We start from the raw sequence: 20,048 nt of genomic DNA, 5'->3' as shown, positions 1-20,048 counted from the left end.
GCTAACGTATAATAAATGGAGCAATGTTCACGATATATGGCGAGACATCTGCTTTTTGTGCAATAAGATCCACCTAGTCAACAACACGATTCATGCATGTGCCCACTGCCTCGTCGGAACATGTTTCAAGCAAAGCATATGATCTACATCCAAAACAATTCTGTCATGATCTGTTTTTGCTTTTGGTTTCATGTTTTTTCCTTGTGTTTGGTATGTCTCGTCATGTTCATTGTGACCACCTGTGTTCGTCTCCCCAACACTGGGGTGTTAATCGAGCAAGGTGCTCCTCGTTGTCTGTTAATTTGTTTGTATTGAGTTCCTTGTTCGCTTTCAGTTCTTGTCGGTTCATTGTCCTTGTCAGATGTCCCCGTCTGTGCTTCTTGAGTTTGTTGTCCGTTTTCATAGTTTTGTTGCAAGTGTTTGTTTTGTTACTTTGATCCTTGTTTTGTACTTTGTTTCCCAGTGCCTTGTTTCCCGTTTTGCTTCATCAATAAAGTACCCCTTGAAGTTACTTCTACCTCACTTCCCTGCAATTTTGGGTCGTCCTCTTCCTCAACCTCCACAAAGACCGGACAAATTCAAATAAACTTTTCGAAATTGTTCTCATTTGGCTTCAACCAGCACCAGTCATCTGTCAAGTTTGACTTTCTTGTTAAGAGTTGTAAAAGGCGTGAGCCACGTGATACGACTGAAGAGAAAAATATCATGCATAGAATAAAATGTAATTATTTTGTGTTATTGTGTGTACAGACCTATTGGAATTCCTGAAAGTCCGACTGTTTTCTTTAATTCCCCGCCTCTTTAATTCGATTTTGTTAACGTGACTACTGACAACACTTGAGAACAGCGCGACTGGGCTAATTGAGTGTCCGCCCCATCTTCATGAATTTGCAGTGCAAAGCGCCTCGTTATTGCAATGTTTTCTCATGTTAATGGCGCTTACGTTGTCAAGCTTTATGCAAATCGGGCCCCTGGCACCTCTCGTCTTTGCCTGCCGGCATCCTGCGACTTGCACCAAATATGCATTTATGCATCAAATGATTGCGCCTGTTGCTTGTCTACTCGATAGCAGCCGGTCTCATCTTCTCTCCATCGAAATCAATGAAAGGAGAGAAAGTTGCCAGATTGGTGTGTGGGAGGGGGCAGAAGGGCGCTCGTCATAAATCTGTTTGCACGGTCACACTGTCCCTGTAACGTTAATCATTCAATGTTAAGGGTCTGAGAATTGGTGTAAGGTTAAAGTAAGGTTAGAGGGTGTGTGGGTTTGTTGGTGTATGCGTAAGGGGGTCTGGTGGGCGGAGGGGGGGGTGCAGACGACACGGGGGGTAGACCCCTGACAGCAGAGATGTTTGTGCGCACACACACGGACTCAGCGGAGATGTAGACACATTCACAGAGATGCAAATAAAAACAGTGAAGCAGTAGGGAGACTTTTTTTGAGTGCTTCCATTCACGTCAGTCGAACTTTTCTAAGGTCCGCTGAGACGCGCGCGTGGTTCTGTGTGTTTTACGCACCAACTTTGGATCGCCGCGCAGGAGGAGGCCAAACAGAGAGAAGAGGAGCAAGGAGAGAACATCGACATGCAGACGATGTGACGTGACCCCCCCGTGGAAGGAAAGGAAAAAGCCCACCAAATGACCACCACGGCGCCGCCCGAGTACCATTGCGGGCTCAACGCGTGAGCATGACCGCTTTGTTTTGCGTGGCCGCGTGGAGCCGTGCACGGACCAACTCACCCATGCTTTCGGTGGAATAGTTCGGAATACTTTTTCTTTCGGGGGGGAGAAAGTCACGATGATGCGCGGCACCCTGAGCGCACTGATCCTTTGCAGCCTGGTTCTGTTGGTCGGAGGCGACCCGTGGAGGATCAGACAGGACTCAAGCAACTGTGAGCTCAACAAGAAAGTAAGTCCAAGATAGATAGATTGATAGATGCCATAAAATAAATTATACATCGATTAATGGCACAGGTTATGGCCAATTTATAATATAAACTAATGATACTGCCAAATTTCAATGCATGAAAAAGACAAGCATTAATTAAAAATGTTTTAATCAATATTGTATAGGCGACCTGAAACATTGGACCGTAAGCCATTTTTGTCAGTTTGGCCCAAATTTTGTCAATCCCGCCTTCCAGTCAACTGTCAGGCAAAACAATAATAAAATATGTGTTTTAGATTTCCTCAAGGCAGTTTCTACAAATCAAACCAACAAACAAACGAAAAAAAAAAAAAAAACAGTAGTTTTGAAAAGACACCTCACATAGTAGTGATGTCATTTGATGGTTGAAAGAAAAAACAAGCAAAAAAAATGGGGATACCATTTTCAATGTATGCAAATATTGCAGAAAATATTAAATCTTTCCAATACTTTTGCTACTCTTTCATGCACCTTTATTCAACCACTTATATAGCAAAATATGCGGTACAATTTGCCCAACTTGAGCTCTTTAAAACTAATGCTTCTGTGTTACTAATTGGTTGAGAGGCTTGTTAAAGTGAAATGTTTCATACATTTAAAGACTATTTTGCTTAGCCAGTGAACTCAAAGTGATCATTCCACATCCCATGTACATTTGGGCTACTAGGTTTTAGTGAATCAATTTACATTTGAAAAGGTAATATGATGTCAGAAATAGATTTCTATAGACGTCAATGGCCCTAAAGGCAAACAAAAGCGCTATTACAAGGTTCATTATAGTTACTTTTTTTTTTCAAAGCAGTTGCCCAAATGACAAGTCATGCAAAGTCAAAAGTGACAATACCCAAATAGATATAGTAAAATGAGGATGATGATGATAACAAAAAATCAATGTGAATGAAAAGAGGGATGTGTGTGTTGGTGGGTGTAAAAAAAAAAATGTTTTTCTTTTTTGTTCATATATAATCGTTAAAAAAAGAAAAAAAACTTTTGGCCCCTGAAATTGAATTCCTTGCCCTGCAATAGTGTAGAATGTGCCCAATCATGGATTCCTAATGTAGTGCACCATTCTTCATATTTTATTGCCGAAAATTGAAAATGCTTTAACGTACACTTTGAAATGTTTTTCATGAATATAGAATGTCCGAATGTAATTCATTTTCATCACTGCAGTTGTGACCACAAGTTTGGGTTGTGACTCACAAATTTGCAGCTTCTGTTTTCATGCTTGAATATCGTTGTAATGAGCCTTAAGTTGTGACTTGCTGGGTCAAAATAAATATTGACTTTTTGCACAAATTAGATTAATCCTCCCCCACCCACCACAAAATATTTAAAAGAGCTGAAACTCAGAATTTGAGTCACTTTGGGCACTTTATTACAACTGTAATAAATACACGCTCTATAATTAAGAACGCCATCAATTATACACATTCAGTCTACAATCGGTCTCTAGTTTATTATTGCAAGTCAAAAGCAGCTACAAACATTAAGACTGCTAATCCGCGGTCTGATCATGTGACATCGTGTGTATTGTTGGTTTGACACTTTGTTCCCAAGTGGCCTGTTAATAAGTCATTATGGCTCTGTTAGCACTTGGCTAATAAACAGTCTCTTGGGTAAGTGTCAGACAGCCCCGGTGAGCGATGTGCAAGGCGTGAATTAACTTTTCTTTGAAAATTGCTGGCTTGCTGCAGTGAAATGCTAATTCAATTGTTAATTGAATTGTCACTAAAGTACAAGTAGACTGCTAAGTGAAAGTTCTATTCAGATCTGGTTGAATTTTCAAAATCCCGATAAATGTGACTGAGACATTTTCTAACCCTGATTGTACACCACTGCTCCAAGTGGTCAACACAAGTCCTTTAAATCTGTATTGAGACACAAAAAAATGACTTCATCTCTAATGTGTAGTCTATGAAATAGCAAACGAGCCTTCAGTATGTTGCTGAACACTGGCCTTGCGCTAGAGACACACTCGAGTGTGATCTCCAACGGCTCAGTGTTGGAATTTATATAGAAATATATAGAATGAACTGAACCCAGGCCTAAAACCCTCTTTTTACACCACAAAACATGTTTGAGTATTTTGTTAGTGGTTAGCACGTCTGCCTTACATTTCTGTGGTATGGGCTTGGAATTTCGGCACCCATGTGCAGTTTTTATCTTCTCCCTATGCTTGTGTGAATACCCCCCCCCCGTGGCTTCCTCTTACATTCCAAAAATATGTATGAGGTGTGTCAGAGAAGTTCCAGGATTGGTGTCACAAACGCTAGATTTTAAATCCAAACTACAACTTATAAGTTTTCCACTTCAAGACGGGCCTGACAGAGTTATGATAGGACAACTCGTGGCTCCTTCAACATGATATAATCTACCTGCTCAAAACGCCCTGAGCATCTGACACTTCCTGGCTTAGATGAACATTGCTGTGGTGACGTTAACTCACCTGACATGGCATGGTGCAATTCCCCCCAACCCATTTATAGACTATTCGGCATCGATGAACCATGTAAAATCTTAAGTTTAAATAAATAAATAAATGCTAGCAACCTTCTTCTGTTTTAATTCATCTTAGTAATTACTGGTGAGCTATTTTTAGAATAGACCCGTGGACTACTCATTGTCCTTGGGACTAACTAGTACCCGCTGGCACCAATTTATTTATTTATTTTTCTAGGACTATGCACATTTAATCAGAACAAAAAGGCATCTGTGTTAGCGGTGTCTTTCATTTTGCCCCCTCGCTGCTCCTTGTCAGTGCGTAACTGCTTACCCGTTTGTAACTGCTTACCCCTCCCCTCTCTGCTGGTGTCTATCCTTGCTGACTCACGTCGAAAGCCAGACAACACCCAAGACCGATCACTTCTGAATCTTAGTGCAATTGTTAATTATAAGAGGCGACCAATGATTGCAAGTATTTTCCCATCCAGGAATATTAACATTTATTTTCTACTTGCAGCAAACTGACTTGAACTCCTTCTTGTGGACTATCAAACGGGACCCTCCCTCATATTTCTACGGCACGATTCATGTTCCCTACACTCGGGTGTGGGACTTCATCCCTGAAAACTCCAAGCAGGCCTTCCAGGAGAGCAATATAGTCTACTTTGAGCTTGACCTGACTGATCCTTACACCATCTCCGCCCTGACCAGCTGCCAGTTGCTTCCTCAGGGTGAGAACCTGCAGGACGTTCTACCCAGAGACATCTATCGCAGACTTAAGAGGCACCTGGAGTATGTAAAACTCATGATGCCTTCGTGGATGACACCAGATCAGAGAGGGAAGGGACTCTATGCGGACTACCTCTTCAACGCCATCGCTGGAAACTGGGAGAGGAAGCGGCCTGTCTGGGTCATGCTAATGGTTAACTCGCTCACTGAGGCGGACATTAAGACTCGAGGGGTGCCGGTGTTGGACTTATACCTGGCCCAGGAGGCAGAGAGGATGAGGAAAAGGACGGGAGCTGTCGAGAAGGTGGAGGAACAGTGCCATCCCCTCAATGGCCTCAATTTCTCCCAGGTGAGTGTGAAACAGCAGCTGCTACGCTCAAATGTGTGATTCTTATGGGCAGAAGTCACTCTTTTAACCAAGAAGTAAGATTGGAACAAATTTTTTACAGTTTTCTTTTTAGGCATTGATTTGCACAACACTGTTTTTTTGGTGTACCAGTCACAGTGCAGTATGGTTAGCTAGCGTAGCGTAGCGCTAGAGACACTGCAGTTCTGCTCTGTGTTCACCTCCGTGATTGCGCGACAGAGAATTGTCAAGTCCGTGTTACAATCGAATGGAAGAATGATTAAGAAAGAAATGAAATCATTTGTTTATAAATAGCACGATGGGAACAAGTTTGATTAAGATTCATCAAACCAATACATTGAAAACCCAACTGAAGAGGGCTAATGTTACAGATGTTGAGTGGAGCCAATAATCATGTCTTGTTCAGCCTTTTGACTTTAGAGGGGAAAAAAAATATCAATACTTTGAGATGTTTGGCATTGTTCAAGTGTCCTGGGGTTTAATATCGACCGTAGTAGTTCCAAAAGCACTTGAGTCAAACTGCTCGGATCTCGCCAATGTCTGAGCAAATTTTTGAATTTTTGTCTCACAGCTTGAAAACGATTAATTCATTCTTCATTTAAATTTATTTGATTGTAGTGGTTGCGTTGACTTGCCTTAACAAAGGGTTTGACTTGACGCCACTTAAAGCAAGATACGACCTGGAAAACATGACTTGGGTTATGCTCAACACGTCAAGTCGTCATCAAGCGCAACAGCATGAATGTGTGTAGAAGTTAGAATTGGTGATTTAACTAATTGATCATTTCCTCTCCATTACCATCAATCAAATGCAACATGTTGCATTTCCCTCCGGAGAAAGTGATAATTTTCTTTTGGAGTGGTTTTTGTTGATTGACTGACGGAATTGGAGCACATAACTTTTTTTTATTTTTTTATTTAATACGGCCGTCCGTTTCTCACAAGTTTATAATCAAGTCAATAGAACAACATCTACAATATTTATTTTATGCATTTCATGCATGTGAGGTGCGGAGGCATAAACAAGGTAATGTACTGTGCTTCACATAGTTAAAAGCATGCATGACATAATTTGAGACATTTAAAAGCAAAGTAGAGAAATAAAAAGCATCTTACTAATTTTACAAAAAGAACACACTGCACAAGAATTGGTAAACAAAACAAAAAAAATTAAAAAGCTTTAAAAGACCTCAATCATGGGTATGGGGAAAAATGATTAATTTCAACCTGATTTTAAAAGTATGTAAACTTGATGCTGACTTCACTTCTGTTGGCAGCTTATTCCATTAGCGTGCAGCATAACAGCTAAATGCTGATTCACCGTGTTTGCATTGAACTTTGGGCTCCACTAATGAATTTGAATATGTCTGGTTTGAAATGACAGGGGCCTGAGAGTGTAGTTAGCGCTCATTGGCTCAGGTTCGTCATTCTGCGCATTGAGTCACTTGCGACCATCATAAATAAAGTCACTGAATGTGCTGATTTAATTTTTTCATTTGGTCAAAAAGACGATTACAACAGTTATGACTCATCAACCTTTTTACTGTGTTATTTTCCATTTCATTGCTGTTTTAATGTCAATTACTTTAGCTTGGGGACAAACATTCTAACAGTAACCGATCCAATTCCGAGTTGCGTGTACCAAAGCATAACATATCAAGCTGAACCGAACTCTTCCGCCTCTCTGAAATGTGTAAACAAACAACATATGCGCTGTGGTTTAGCAGCTCATAATCCTTCAAGTGTTATTAGTAGCCTAATAAGTGGACCTGCTGGATATCATTAATCATTATTTGTAGCGTGACAAGCAATGATGATGCACTCATGGTATGTATTCTGCTGAATGACCATGAATGCAACAAAGTCTTAATAGCGTGTCCACTTAATGGATGTCACCTGATGTATTACCATCCAACATGTGTCTGCCCCCCCCCGTATTCAAACAGTTTAAATTAGTCAATTTTTTTGCACATGACGTGAAGTCCTCCCTCACAAATTGATTCCACCCAAAGACTTTCAATATAATTGACAAAGACCAAATACATGGATTACGCCTCAACAGGATTGGAGTCGCAATGCCACCCCGCCCCATCCTCTTGCTCCCGTGGCTGCTTGTTTGAGCGGAGCAAGGTGTGGTGTTAATAATCAGCTGTGCAAACAGTTAGCCGCTCTCCACCTCGCCCTTTGTTATGATGGAAAAATGGATCCTGATGGTTCAGGTCTGAAATCACCCGAAAAAAAAAAAAAAGAGGCATCTTGTTCCCCAAACGAGAGGCACACTTGAGCCTCCTTGTCCGCCTGCCTGTCTGTCTGCGCCCTTCGCTGACCCTTCCAGTATTACAAACATCTCACTAAGGCATGAGTCCCTCCAGAGTCATGTTGCCTATTATTGAGGAATTTCAGTTGGGAGCTGAGGGGATTATACGCAACCATTTACTCTAACACCCAGAAGCTTTAAGTGCTGTTATTTTAAAGCGGGCCTTGCCGGCCTTCACCATATAATTCTCTTCCCCCAAACCACCCAGCAGCATTTGATTTTTGATCCTGGGTGGCAACGAGCAATGTGTGAATGTAGAAAAAAATGACAATTGAATGGCATCTTTTATGTTACGCTTCCATTATTTTAGCTGGTGTGCCATTTTCACTGGGTTGTATGGAACAAGTTATAGCGTCCTTGGAAAAAAAAAAAAACGCCCTTCAGTCACCCGATGAAGTGCTTTGCATGCTGTGTTAAATGTGGGAATGAATGAAAAGCATGCAAATGCAGCCCTTTTGAAGTCCTCGCCCTCACAGCTGATACATGTGTCTCATATTTTGCAGCTGTATACATCTTGCGCATATGTTCTTTCAAATCGATGTTGGCTGTTTTGAATGAAACGCTAAGCAACCATTGTCATTGATGTGTTTTGGGAAGGATGTTCAGATTTACAATGAGAACAAGAATAGCACTCAGTGGAGCACAGGCATCCGCCACGGTTGGATTGTTTGTGCAACCACATTGTGGCGAGCAACGGTTTTTGCAGTGTGCACTTTTACAAGAATGAGGCAGGAGATAAAATAAAAGTCCAAAACTCCCAAAAATGTGCTTTACTCTGGTTTCTGTTCATTGATAATGATGTCATTTAAAATTGAATCGACTGCTGGTATTCTACCATTTGGTTCCATTATAAGCTGATTTATCATCATTTTAGTTCTTCCTGGTCACATTTGACAGCCCTCCACAAAGCTTTACGAAATGTGGGCTCAGGATTCTGCGTAATCCTGCTCGGAAACAAACGAGCAGCAATGAAAAAAAAATGCCTCTCAGCTTCAGAGTTGCTAAGGGATGAGCAAACTAAATACTGGAGGGAGCCAACATTTTTTCATCAGTGATTTTGAGGGGCCACAAAGGACCATTGCACTTCCTAACCATATGTATAATAGAAATGCTATTTTAAATATGGACAAAATCTGTGCAAAAATACGGGTTCTTAATGTGTTTCAGTTTTGATAAGAACATTTTTCAATCCACTATCCCAGTGCTTAATTATTTTATGTTACGCCCCCCAGCAAGAAGACAACAATTCGCGCCCCCACCCCACCACCCACTCTCCGCCGCAACTATAAATAATAGCAATTTCGCAATACTCACTGCGCACAATGGCCAATGAGAGCGCCACTGCCAACTACTGGAGTGGATGTGCAATTACACAAGGGGGGGGGGCACCCCAATATTTGAGAAGCACTGCACTATCCTAACCCTACAACAAAACAACAAAATGAACATTTCCCCCCTTGCATGAAAATTACCATTTAAGGACGGCAAAAGAAACTGTGAAAAAAAACATTAATTGCCAGAATTCATTTTGTACATTTTGTCACAAAAATGAACTCATTCAACATTTGAATATTATCGCAATACTACCAAATGAGCAAAATTATTATTTGGTCTACTCACGTACGTCTAGCACAGGCATGGGCAAACAAAGGCCCGGGGGCCACATACGGCCCGCTAAACGTTTCAATCCGGCCCGCCAAACTTGAAAAAAATGAAATGAGCAAACCTTGTTCATGTTTATTTTCTGAATATTGTGGTGTATCAAAGAGAGATATTTTGTTGTAATGCTTTTGTTCATTTTCATTTCAAATTAAATGTATTTATTTTTCCCAGATGAGGTGAGGTTACCAAAACACTCAATCCATCTGCTCCTGGTCCGGCCCCTCTGTCAATATTTACAACCCATTGTGGCCCGCCATTCCCAGCACAATTTTTTGATTCCTCCTGTTTTTTCAAAGAATTTCCCCCTCCCATTTCTCTGCCCCCCAGTTGCCCATCCCTGGGGTCGCTGTTTCATTTAACTTCGTTGAACACCAAATAACTTCCTAAAAACTCAAACTCCCCCTGCACAATAATGGTTGCTGTCATCCTACTACTCAAATGAGGGTGTAGGGTCAGAAGGTTTACTGCGCCGATTGCTCCGGAGACGCGTGTTATACAAATGGAGCAGACCGCCGGTCTTTCCTTTCCACTTCCTCCACTTTGTTTTCATCAACAATCTCCACAACAATCTTAGGAACTTGTGAAAGAAAGCAGAAGTAACCAATGGCACCGCTTGTGGTCAACATGTGGCGCCTGCGTGGAGATCAGTTTAGGAGAAGATGCACTTGAAAGTTCATTTGCGATCTGGAAAGATTTTTAGCATTTCAGCTATTTCGTTTAGCGTGTCGTTTGCTTCGATGATGAGGGTTTATTTTTTTGTGTATGATCAAATATTTGGCAGACAAGGTTCTCACCGCAGCTCCAGAGGATTACTGGCTGCTCCCTTTCTTCCTTGGTGGAACTCTTCAGTTCTCTCTGCCTAAGGATGGCACCGTGCATCCTCCGGGACTTTGCAGGAGATGAAATTGAGATATTTTTCGTGTGATATGCAAAAAAAAAAAAAAAAAAAAGGCACCTTCAGAGTATTCAATTTCGTTCTACCTGCTACAATGACAATATACACATTATTGATCTTATTAGGTTTAAAAAAGCACAGCTGAGGGAATGATCATAAAATATGAGTAGGTGCATTTGAAACATTTGCCCATTCAAGTGAGTTCATATTCATCAGATGTAAAGTGTAAAATGCACATGACTGATGAAATGAAATTTGTCCAGCTTAGCAAACTGAGAAAACACACACACGCACTCTCCTTAAACCAATCTCGAGTTTCTTCCACTAAATCTAATTAGCAAGTTGCAAAACCCAAATTACACGACCATAATACTGGTGTTGCGGTAACACTTAATGCAGGGTGACTTGAATTCTCGTGTAATCACATCCTTCATTGCATTTAAACCCTCTAAAATCTCCTGAGGAGTAAACAACGACTTCTCGTGTCCCTCAAATAACCTCCACGCCGACAATACGCAAACACACCGCGCAACTTGGCACTGCCTTCCGCTGGCACTTTTAGGCTAATCAGCGGCGGTTTGATGTGCGCCCAGATTCATCTGACTTCAAGCGGTCGGCTCAATATTTCAATAAACAACCCCCCACCCCCCTCCCACCTCAGCTCTGCCGTGTATAGTTGAAAAGGACAATCTCTTCTTTGAAATCCTTTAAACTCAAATCATCTGCAAGACTTGTAGCAAGAGTGTGACGAGTGAAATGCACCCCTAAAGGGACAATTATGCTTTCTTGCCCGTGTTTTTCTTTTATCCCGGCTGTGACTGAAGAACAATGTTCGTGATCTCTTAATGGGCTCTGTAATGTTTTCACAAGGAAATTCCATCGAGCGTTAAACCAAACGAAAAGTACCCAATGGAATTTATAAGTAATTTTCATTTCATATCTGCTGCTTTTGTTTTGAAAGATGATGATGAAGAGTGCTCGCAATATAATATACAGTGCGTCCCAAAAGTCACTCTACACCTTGTTGGAATTTAGTCGCCAAGCAAATGCGAATTACGAGGGAATAAACCCTTGATTAACTGAATGCATGTTCGTTTTTTGTTCAAACAAATTTGTTCCGATAGTCTCTTCAATTCTCTGACATTCAGGAAGTAGTACAAGTCAGATATCCCCGCTACTATTCTTATCCTCGCGCAGACCCGCACCCAAGATGAATGCAGACCGGAAAGAAGCATTGTAGCCCTTCAAAATATGTAGGGTCCCTCACACAGTTTTTCATCATATGTCATGTCGGTTGAAATCGTTCTTCTTCTCTTCCTCTGTCTCACGGGTCCAAGGCCAGGTCCCACGGCTTGGCATCCTGCAGTCTTGTCTTTGGTGTGGGAGTGTATGTGTTCGGATCGCAAAGTCGAAGTGTGAAGGTGTGTTTTTGGCGATTGGGCCCTCGTGACTCCTGTTGTGCATGTCTTGTGTCTGATTGGTTGTGTCTTTGGCTGTACTGTCTATGTGGCAGATGTGCTTTCGGTTAGGGTGAGGGTGCAGAGTAAGTGTTGTCCCGTGTATATGCAGACTGACTATGAGAGTGTGTTGCAAATGTGTCATAAACCGTCGACAAAATTCAACACATTTAAACTAAGTCATATATGGAAATAACGCGAGAATAAAAAAAAAAAATAGTAAACACACTTGTGCACGTTACTTCTAGTTTTATTTGCTAAATGCTTTGTGTTTAATAAATGCTTAACACCTGTAGCAAATGTTGCAAATTTGCCACTTGGCAAGAAATTTCTCAATTCCCGATTGCAGCGCCAGTTTGCAAAATGTCCGTGGTTACGTTACCAAAAAGACATGTTTTACCAAACCTCACCTTCAGAGAGTTTTATTCCCGTTGAAGATTTTTTTTCCTTTATCGCTCTTTCAACCCACTATCTCGAGCTTCTGTTGATGCCGAGTTCTTGTTCTACAAGTTCAGTTATCGTAGTCATGGGCATTCCACTGCGTGGTTTGTCAATAAGAGATCTCGTTTCGAGAAATTCCACACAGAAAAGCGATACTATGCCTAGTGTGATGACCATAAAGATCCTCAAACTGGCGCTAGACTGTAATTGTGGGGAAAAAACCTCTTGCCAGGCGGCAACATCGAAATGCTGCTCCAGGGTCAATTGGCTTTGCTATGCTTAGAAAAATTGCAAAGTACACGTCAAGTGATACCAAAAACGGAATCGAGGATAATCACCCATCCACTTATTTCCCTTTACCCCTTATTTTGTTCTTTGGTCGCAGTGATCTTGATCCTTTCCCGTCTGCCACTTTAGATTCGTTACCAGGCCACATATAGAGACAGACAACTATTCACACAAAAATTCTGACCATCGACTAGTGAACTACTGCCCCATTGGGGAGTGAGTCAGAAGGACAAATAATTGCCCTTCTGGTAGCTGCCAAAACATTGAGATCCAAATTTATGCCAGAGTACAACAAAATAATAAAAAGCCCTTGTTCTAAATTTACGACTGCTTGATGATCATTAAAATCGCTTTTTGTTTTGAAATCAACCAGCGAGCCAAAGACAACTGACCTAATGATAACCCCATCAGTGGTCTGCGGTCTCTTTCAGGCTGAAATGATCCCAAATGACATTTCATAATTCAACCATATTTATATAGCGCGTTTCATAACAGCTGGAGCTGTAACAAAGCACTTTACATATGGTGTAATATAGATTCGCAGTAAATTAGAACACAAATTAAAACACAAACACATATACAGTAGATACCAGGCCAAACAGCAGAGCACCGGCATTCTCATGTCGAGTAGAAAGCCAAAGGATAAAAATGTGTCTTGCCTAACATTTATTGGAAGGTCATACCATAGAGATGCACAAGAAACAGAAACGGTGTGATCCCCTCATAGGCTCCGCTTAGTCCTCGGCACCTCCAGCAGCATTTGGTCCGCACAACTGAGGCAGCAGGCAGAGAACTCAGAGAGGTCTGCTGGGCCGAGGCCATTTAAAGATTCAAAGACAAACAGAAGTATCTTAAAATGAACTCTAAGGTGCACCCAGTAAAGCGAGGGCAGAATTGGAATTAAGTGGTCCCTCTTTTATGTTCCAATTAGAAGGCAAGCAGCAGTATTATGTACCAACTGGTGACACTTGAAGGAGGACTGGCTGACTCCAAAATAAATTGCATTACAGTAAGGCATGGATTACTATTTCTAAGTGCTGCTGAGAATGAAAGGGCTTCCTTCACCTTATCCAGCTGCCTAAAATGAAAAAAAAGCTGGATCCAACGACAGCACTGAATTGCCGATCTAATTTAAAATCAATGTCAAAGTAAAACAAAGGTTTGAGATTGTTGGCTTCAAATAAGACGCCAGATGACCAAGGTCAACAGGGTTGAAACAAGAAGTGCCACTGTGATCGAACACCAACTTCTGTCTTTTTTTCGTTGAAATTCAAGACCTCAAGTGACATCCAGGCTTTGATTTCCTCTAGACAGGACAAAAATATTTATTACATGATAGTAATGTCTATTATTGAGTAAACGAGGCCCGTTGAGCGCTCACTCTTTACACCACAACAAATGATCCTCTCTGTTCTCAGATCTCTAATCTGCGTAAGCATGACTGCTCTTATTCATGCACTGTGCCCCTTGTCTTTTGAAGAGTGGGCTCCACCAAACCCATTACACTAAGTGAGCTTGTTGACGACAACAATGGGCGCATGAAGGCCTCCTTTCTGTGTCCGTGTTGTTGGAAAGCCACGGAACATTCCGCGTCTCACTGGAGCAGAGCTGCTAATGAAAGTGTTGTTTCTTTCCTGCCATCACTGGGAGTAATGGTGCATGGCGCCGGGATGAATGCAGGTCTATGAGGAATGTTTGAAGCCCATTTGGTCTATTCATGACGGCTCGGAATTGGCACATAGAAAAGTGAGATGTGGTCTTGGATCTCGGGGAGAGTCATTAAGGAGGGTAGGCGTGACTCCATCTGCGTCTTGAAAAGGCGTCGTGATGTTACTTGCTCGTTGCTGACTTGAGTGTACGCTTCACATCTTTGGATCGTTCACAAAGTAAGGTCTGAGGAAACCCCAAAGGAAACCCAGATTCATAACCCGAGAGTAATACAAGGATGGCTGGTTGAAAATAATGCATCATTCACAAATGTAGTGCGCATGTGAAGGAGCAATTGAGATCCCTTTTCCTGCTCTCGTGACCTATTTGCCAAGTACCGTGTGGCGTAAATGTCAGCTAGCTTGGCTGTTGTCCTGACATAATTGCACAGCAGTCATTTTGGCATAGTAAAATTGCAACGAGCGAGACATTCCAGTTAGGTTCAAGAACAGGGGTGGGCAAACCTTTTGATTGGTGGGCCACAATAAATTCTAAAATTTGACAGAGGGGCCGGACCAGGAGCAGATGGATGGAGTGTTTTGATGAGTGTTCATCGGAGAAAAAAAATACATTTAATTTTAAATGATAATGAACAAAAGCATTACAACAAAATAACTCTTCGACACACCACCGTATTTAGAAAATAAAATATTAACAAGGTTTATTCATTTAATTTTTTTCAAGTTTGGTGGGCCAGATTAAAACATTTAATGGGCCACATGTGGCCCCTGGGCCGTAGTTTAATCATGCCTGTTCTAAACAAACAGTCCCGCTTTTGCTCAAGTTTTAGTCTCCAGTAGAATTTCTTCGTAATACCTTCTATTTTCCTATATTGCTAAACAGCAAGGGGAGACTTTCCTAATGCGCAAAAATGAGCAGCAAAATACTTATGACACTAATTGATGTAACGGTTAAGATTTCTAGTGGTAATCGGGGAGAAAAAAAACAATTATATAAGTACCGTATTTGACGTGCCGCACTGTGACCTAGCGGTTAGCATGTAGCAAACGTCTGTAGCTTGGTGTTCAAATTCTGTCTTTCTTCTGTGTGACGATTTAGTTATAAATCACAATCAAAATGGACTTATAAGTATCATAGTTAGATGAGAGGGCAAAGCATTAAAATATCTCACAGGATTCAGACAAAACTGCATCATACAAACAGAATGTTTGGTTGTACTCAAAGCGCTTCTTCTCTGACGGACCCTGAGCAGATAGTGAGCATGTGAACTCATGCGTGTGTGCGTCCGGAAGAGCGTGCTGTCGCTCTGCGGTGATGCTGGCACGATGACAGTATCTCACTGTAACACACAGGCAGCCAAACTGATGACATCTCACCCAAAAGAATCACATCCTGTTCCAGCCTGTGATGGCACAAATGGCTCAAAATCTGTTGAACTTTTTGTGCAATGACGTATTTATTCTTTAATGTTCCCCTTACATGAGCAAAACTCATTTGCATGATAACGTGATGACATCATTAATAAAAGTTTAGCGGTCTTAAAACTTGGAAACATCCCATGGGAATACGTGGGAATTTGGCGGTTTTGAAGATTTAAGGGGGATGAGATAAAAGGAAATTAAATATTCTTAATTAAAATAAAAATCTTATCTTGCCTTCTCAAATTAAAATATTTTATATTAAACTAAAAAAAAATGAGGCTAAAAAATACAAATAGTGGAGTCCTACCTGTCACTTTCTAACATCATAATCCTGCATGAACTCACGTTTATATGACTTTATTCACATATTTTTAACATCCAATGCACAATAAAACTATTCCACCTGCTCTACAATGCAGTCATGTTCTAATCTGAAAAGTTCACATTATTCTTTTGAAGTAGAAAATAGCCCGCTTAGTGAGAGACAAAAGCAAACTCTATGTTCCAAAATTGTTTTCACTTTTTTTTCATAAAGCTAAGTCATCTCTCATTTCCATTCCAGCCACGATCAAACTTCAGATAGTCAAGTTCTGTCCATTTTTTTCCAAATCATTCCGCATGAACCAGAAAGCAGCCTGCTAACAACACAAATGCACTAATCCATAAACATTTTACAATTATGCAATTCAATTTTCTTTCAAGCATTTCAATCTCAAATTTAATTATTCCCCAATACAGAATCCATATTGCTAGGTACTGACTTCTGATTGACAGGATTTTGCCTAGTAGTTGAAACCAAGTCCAATGAAGCAAAAAAGCAGAGGAAGAGGTCCCCCCCCCCAAAAAAAAAACAGTCTATTTATTACAAAAAAGGAGGAATTAACAAAGCTGGTAAATTAACAAAAGTCCAGGGGGAAAAAAACAAGTTTACAAGAAACAAAACAATCCCTTTTTTCATTTTTCCTCACCCTCCTGGGGTTTCATTAATATTTGTCGACCATATGCATGTGAAGCCCTTTGAGACTTTCTTGTGATTGAGGACTATATAAACAAATTTGACTTGACTGGAATCAACATAACTGGGAATGTGACTGACAAGAACAGACGTAACGACAACAAGTAGATGCAGCGATCAACAGAAGCAATGAACCAACAAAGACAGAAAAGAAAGAAACCAGGGAGCTAAATACAAATAAACCGACGAGACAACGAGGAACACCTGGACAGGAGCTGATTGGTCGACACAATGGACCCAGCTGACAAGAGGAACAGATGGCGACAATAACCTAACGAGACTCAGAGAAAACTTAACAAAACTAAATCCACTCAAAACCACACCAACAAAAGCACACATCATGACACTTACGGCAAGTCATTCACCATGAATCAGGAAGTAGCTAACTAGCGAACAAACTAGCAAACTGATTATACCAACTAACTCCCTTTAAATAACACAAGGTTCCATCTTTTTGTCTTATCTAAACATCTGTTCCAAGTAGAATTAAATGTTAATGTAGGTCTTTGTTTTTTAGCATTTGTTTACTTTAAGCATGTACTATGTGTCTGTCACGTGCTAATTCCATGATTAGGCTTCACTTTGTCATAACAATGGTCCCGGAGATCTTGGTCACATTCAGCCTGTGAAAATCTTAAGCTACACAACAATGGAAAAGTGATGGGCACTAAACATGTTGAAATAAGCATCGTAATGACTTGAATGGCCTTTTACGATATAACAGCGATTCACTTGCATTCAATTCAATATGAAGGGGTCTTACTGACTCTTCAATACATTTGTAGATGCTGCGATTTAAATTCATAAATTGAAATATCCTACAATGATCAGCACGTCTCTCTGCAGCTGTTTGTCCTTTGGAAGATTTCAGAAAACCGCTTCAAATGTTGCTTCTGCTTTGTCATCAATTTTCCTGAATTAGTTTATTTTATGTCGTCAACTCAAGCCAGTTTCCCAAATGACGCATCGTATTTGGTTCAAACACAAGACGGCTACTCTCACACGATCGGCATTTACAGTAATTCACAGAAAACATTTACAAAACATGCTGCAATGACTACAGTGGTCACACATTGGAAGGAACTTCACCACTAATCTCAGAGCACACATGCACGAAGAGTTTGTTCCCTGCTCTATTTCAACACAAACAAACATTTATTTACACAGTATCACGTATAAACGATATGGATTTCTACAGTTTGCTTAGCAGGGATGCCAAAACGATGCCAAAGTCAGGGTGGTGAATTTGTTTGCTGTCAAGCGCATGTAAACGGCTCAGTAGGTTGGTTTGTGTCCTCTGGACAAGACCAACAGGGTGTTAGCAAAATAGCTCTGGAGGCAGCTTGTATCTTTTTTTTTTTTTTTTTCATTTAACTGATATTCTTTTTCTTCTTCCCAAAAGTTAGAACACATTTACAGATACAGATATTAGTTAGTTAGTCTTGACTTTTTGAAATACATTTAAAGTTAACCATAGGTAGCTTAAATGGTGAAAGGTGTGTGCTGACTCCCATTGAACATGAGCTTAGATGTGAATGGTTTACAAATATAAGAAAACACGTGAAACGGATTCCCCAGTTTTTTTATTTTTACTTATCCCCTCTCGAAAAGATTTAAAAAAAAATCCATTAAATTTATTGAGTTGTATGGGTCAGGAAAAGGTTTTAAAATCGTTTTCGTCTTGGTGTCATTTTTTTTGTAGCACAGAAAAACTGGAACAGGGGTGTGTAGACTTTTGAAATCCACTGTATTCACTTGAAATTGCGTTGTTTGATTTGAGCATTTATGAACGCGCAAGGCTATAAAATTTCTTTAACAATGCCTGCCTTTTTTTTTTTTTAACAAAGATTTAAGGGAGTAACAGGATAAAAAAAAAAAAAAAAAAAAAGGAACTCGGTGTTGTGTATCCTGAGTGATGGGCAGATAATGTCAGAGGAAGTGGCGGACATCTAATATGGGAATGTTTGGTCAACAGAAGGGAGGAAATCAAGCACCGTCATGTGACATGATACCAGTGGCTCCAAGCGAACTGTCAGGGCACTTTGGAAATTCAATCACTTACGCACACATACCAGCCCATCTGCAATTACCCCAACCGAAATGAAAAACTGCACATAAATGCGCACGTGCACAAACAAGCATGCCTACCCAGACACAAACAATAACAAACACACTCACTCAATTACGGACAAAGTGGACAAACACAGGCTTTGCTGTAATTAAAGATGGAAAGTTTATACTTCCTGTCATCAAAGCTCAATGAAATGATTGCAGACAAGAAAAAAAAAAAAAAAGAACGCAACAAACAATCCTTCTGAGATGTGCGACATAAAAGCCGAGTACACAGTATTAAGAACGCTCGTTTCGTAAAACAACATTGTCATAATTTGTCCTCTAAATCATTTGAATTGTACGCTGGCTTCTAATTAGGTGAGTCGCACGTTGTGTGCTATTTGTGTTTTTATCTTCACATTGTCGTTATTACATACACAATCTGTTTTGTTTGGTCGGAGAAAGCTTCACCAATCCAACGAAACAACTTGTGAGGAGGTGGGCTGTCACATGACTGCACACAATATTGGCATGGCTCCACCCAATCAGTTTTCAAAGTGACTCATTTATATGAAATGACCTGTAGGATAAGAGAAAAAAAAAAAAAAACAGCAGTCATACATATAGCATAGGTGTCAAACTCTGGCCCGCGGGCCAAATTTGGCCCACAGTGTAATTATATTTGGCCAGCGAGGCTAAACCAAATTACTAGTATAGAAACATTCTATATGATAATCATAACATTCAAAATGATATTAGTAATTTTAAAAAATAAATATTGTATTGCATAAATAAAACCACTTAAAATAAAAAAAAAAATCTATTAAAAAAATCAGCATTTATATTGTTTTTAAAAAAGTTCATGCTGGCCCGCTTTGTTTTACTTTTCGGCCCACTGTGTATTTGAGTTTGACATCCCTGACATAGAGTGTGATCGCGTCTGCCTAAAAATGTGAATATTTATGCCTACAGGAACTCCACTTTGAATTTAAATAAAACATGCAATAGGCTGCCTTGGTCTACGTTTGCTAAATATAAAGCTAATAAACACGGTAAACTTCGCCGCGTGAATGCAAATCGCAGTTCATCTGACCCACTCAGGCCCATTTCATTGCTTTGTCACTCGCTCTAGAAAGGGATGTGCACGTTTAAAAGGACCAGGGAGAAGAAGAAATCTGCATTGTATGCACAGAACAGACCCTTAAGATTTAAGTTGGCACAAGTAATAAAACAGATGTCAGAATTGTTGATAAATGAGCAGAAATCCAGCTGATGAAGTTCAATGTAAATCAAATTACATATAAGAAAAAAAATTGTGTTGAAAACTATTGGCACTTCCCTCCAGATGTTTCGCCCCGGATGCTGTC

General features: G+C 40.4%; 1 protein-coding gene across 1 annotated transcript in view; it reads left to right on the top strand.

Annotated features, from left to right (window-relative positions):
- Positions 1-1,328: 1,328 nt before the first annotated feature.
- The window catches only part of trabd2a (TraB domain containing 2A), a 54,378-nt gene continuing 35,658 nt past the window's right edge, over positions 1,329-20,048 (top strand). Inside the window, exons 1-2 of the mRNA XM_088282216.1 lie at positions 1,329-1,906; positions 4,887-5,447. Coding sequence (XP_088138342.1) covers positions 1,796-1,906; positions 4,887-5,447 — 672 coding nt within the window. The 5' untranslated portion in view covers positions 1,329-1,795. The remainder of the gene's footprint in view (positions 1,907-4,886; positions 5,448-20,048) is intronic.

The sequence above is a fragment of the Idiotropiscis lumnitzeri genome, chromosome 18 (assembly GCF_059441095.1).
Source record: "Idiotropiscis lumnitzeri isolate Australia: NSW breed Sydney's pygmy pipehorse chromosome 18, RoL_Ilum_1.0, whole genome shotgun sequence".
Lineage (NCBI taxonomy): Eukaryota > Metazoa > Chordata > Actinopteri > Syngnathiformes > Syngnathidae > Idiotropiscis > Idiotropiscis lumnitzeri.
The sequence above is the reverse complement of the archived record's forward strand: the minus strand, read 5'-3'. Positions and strand labels throughout refer to the sequence as shown.